Source organism: Octopus bimaculoides, chromosome 23, assembly GCF_001194135.2.
Source record: "Octopus bimaculoides isolate UCB-OBI-ISO-001 chromosome 23, ASM119413v2, whole genome shotgun sequence".
Classification (NCBI taxonomy): Eukaryota; Metazoa; Mollusca; class Cephalopoda; order Octopoda; family Octopodidae; genus Octopus; species Octopus bimaculoides.
The window spans coordinates 25744854-25748100 of record NC_069003.1 but is presented as its reverse complement, the minus strand read 5'-3'; the positions used below and the strand labels follow the sequence as shown (position 1 = coordinate 25748100).

At 36.4% G+C, this 3247-nt stretch overlaps 1 protein-coding gene across 1 annotated transcript in view; it reads right to left on the bottom strand.

The window, feature by feature from the left end:
- Positions 1-351: 351 nt before the first annotated feature.
- LOC106877261 (repetitive organellar protein) overlaps positions 352-3247 on the bottom strand; it is a 58282-nt gene continuing 55386 nt past the window's right edge. The window contains exon 18 of the mRNA XM_052975948.1: positions 352-3146. Within this exon, the coding sequence (XP_052831908.1) occupies positions 1215-3146 (1932 nt within the window). The 3' untranslated portion in view covers positions 352-1214. The remainder of the gene's footprint in view (positions 3147-3247) is intronic.

The following is a 3247-nucleotide window of genomic DNA, read 5'->3' as shown; positions in this document are numbered from 1 at the left end:
ATATATATATATAAGCATTTCAGTGTTATGAAGCCAACGAACGGTAAAGTCACTGTCAACTATTTCCTTGAAAAATATGTATATACTCTACATAAACGTATTGAGTGAATTTTCGTCGACAAAAAGAAAAAGAATAGTTTTAATCATGTGGATCAGCCAGGTGAGCCACAATCTTGTGTTGGTGTTTCATCAGCGATAAAGAACTTTCTTCACTTGTCCATGGAGACACTGCTTATAAACAAATTTATTACTTAGAAAATTTTTTTTTTAATTTTAAAATATAACAGAGAGAACGACTTGCATACTTAAGGCATTTTCTAGTTCGATTAATAAATTATTGATCAACAGCAATTTGTTTCAATGTTTTATTTCCATTTACTTAGTCAATTATTGAATATTTATTTTCATTTCACCTAAAGACATGCTTAGATGTCAGTAAATGATGTGGACAGCATCGGGCGCGCTTTTTTATAACCTCTTGGATGAAGCCGGCTTGGAGAGGAGTTAGCTTTTTCAGGATGATTTACTCAAAATCTACAAAGATGAAATCTCTAGTGGTGTTACATTAATCCAATATGCTTGCAGTTCCTCACCATCACCAAAACTAATTGAATCAAGCTAATTAAATTGTGATGACACGATTTTAATCAATTAGTTGTGTCAATTAGATCCCACGACTGCCCATTGGCTTTCAAAACAGCTAATTCTTCTCCAAGTGCAGGCATGGCTATGAGATTAACAAGTTTGCTTGGTAGCCATGTAGCCTCGGGTTCGATTTCACTACACAGCACATAGCTTCGAATTCACTAATGCTTTGTCATTGAAATAATTTGATAGACGGAAGACCGTTGTATATGTATGTATGTATGTATGTATGTATGTGTGTGTGTGAAATATATACATCAATAAGAAAACCGTTAAACCGGTATCTCGAACAAAAATACCTTGTGGCATTTATTCCGCCTGATATGTACAGACACTCCTTTGTTATTCTCAAAACTGCATTGAAGCAATGATTAACTCGTTATAAACTTATAACCAATGATATCATTGTTCATAAAATGCATAGAATAAATTAATTGATTGTTAAATAGATATTCCGAAGGCCACTTGGAAGCCTCCAAGAGTTAATGTTGTTAAGAAACTAACAGCTTACTCACACAGTCATTTCCACTAGGCACCCCCCACTAAAAAATTATTTCAGTTCTTCGTCCCTAATATTGCATTCGTTTAAAAATATCCCACATCCAACGAACAACAGGTAATATCATTGCTCCTGTTGTAGGATCATCGCTTATCAGCAAGAATCGTTGAAGAATGCTGTAATTTACAGACAATTCTTCCAAGAATTCCATTCGACTCTGCGATGCAATTAATTCCCTTTCGTCATCTGTTAACCAAACAGAATTTGTCTCCTTCATGTCAATCTCACTACAATCGTATTCTACTTGAACAGTTTTGCTTTCATTTTCTACCAACTCATTATCGTTTTGATCATCTTTTCTAATTACTTCAGAGTTGTTTTGGATTTCTTCATCCTTTGTTTCCATATATACATCTTGTTCTATATTTTGTCCAATTTCTTCAGTCACGTTTTCAATTTTTACAACCTCGCTTTCAATTTTTACAACCACCTTTTCAATTTTTTCAGCCCAGTGTTTAATTTGTACAGCTATTTTCTTCATTTCGGCTGCCTCGTTCTCCATTTCTAGAATCTCGTTACTCTTACTTTCTAATGTTTCCTCATTTATCGATTCCAACTCAAACTTTACCATTGGTTGTTTTTCTTTGATTGCCAATAATTCAACATTTACGTCATTTCTTTCTTCGGCATTTGGACTATCGGAATGCTTTGAGTTCGGATGAAACACTAAATCTTCACAGATGACACCCATATCATTATCGTAGTCGTTGTTGTCGTCTGCAAATACGTTGTCGTCTGCAAACACGTTGTCGTCTGCAAACACGTTGTCGTCTGCAAACACGTTTTCGTCGATTTCAGTCGCGTCTGTTTCATTATCAAAACTAAGATCGTCATAATTAGCATCATCATCGTCGTCGTCGTCGTCGTCGTCGTTATATTCATCATTAACTACAATTTCCTCATGTTTATCCTTTTCTTTGACTATTTTGGGGACATAATTACATGTGTAGGTCCGGTTAGTAGCACTATCAGAGATATTCTTACTGGTGCAGGACCCAGCATACTCTGCTTCATCACTGTCGTTTTCAGTGTTATCATTGATATTTTCATCTGCTGACACGTAAGAACTCACTGTCTGGCAGCTATCCAACCGTTCACATATCTCTTCTCTAAGGCTGCTAACTGAATTGGAATACGTACTAAACATGGTTTGATCTAATATGTCCAAGTGAGTGCTGCGATTGAATTCGAGTGAATAGTCATCAGAATACGATATGGTATCATCTTCGCCATCTTTTATCTCTGTATCAACCCTTATACCAATCTCGTCCTCCAAATCACTCTCTTTACCGTCCTCCTCCGCGTCTGTATAAACATCAATTCTTGGAAATTCTTCGCTCAGAGAAACAGAATGCGTTTGATTTTCTCCGAGATTTTGAGTTGAATCCTGAAGAGACCCAAGTTCTCTGCAACGAAGGATCTCACTGCATGCAGTATCTTTGGAAGTTAAATTGTTGCCGTTGGCAAATTCCAAGCCGTCTCTTTCTTTACTGAGGCCGGCATCCAGAAATTGGAACAGATTTTCCATAACTCTGTTAATCTCATCAAGAATAAATCCGCTTTCTACATTACATTGATAAATATCAGCCATATTCTCACAATATGGATTCTTCAGCGAGGTGAAGAACTCACAGCTTAAATGCCGACTTTTTAAGAAGAGTTCACGCTTCTTGCGATCTTGCAGGTTTCTTTCAAATTGTCTTTTATTTCGACCGAATTCAAAAAGTTTTCGAGTTCGGTTTTTTTCTGAGCTTATGTCTACATCGGGTTTTACTAGGGAGATTTCCCCTGACCTACTTTTCCTCTTGACCTCATCTTTCTTCCCGTTGTTGTTGTTGTTGCTGCTGCTGCTGTTGGTTGTGGTGGTGGTGGTGGCGGTGGTGTTGTTATTGTTTTTGTAACTGTCTGGTACCAGGTCATCATAGGCATCATCAACCAAAATCTTTTGAAAAGAAAATTAAAGAAAAAATACAAAGAAAGGAATAAAGAAAGAAAAAAACTTGATAACTTATTTGTTTATGCAACACTCAAGTGTGTGTGTGT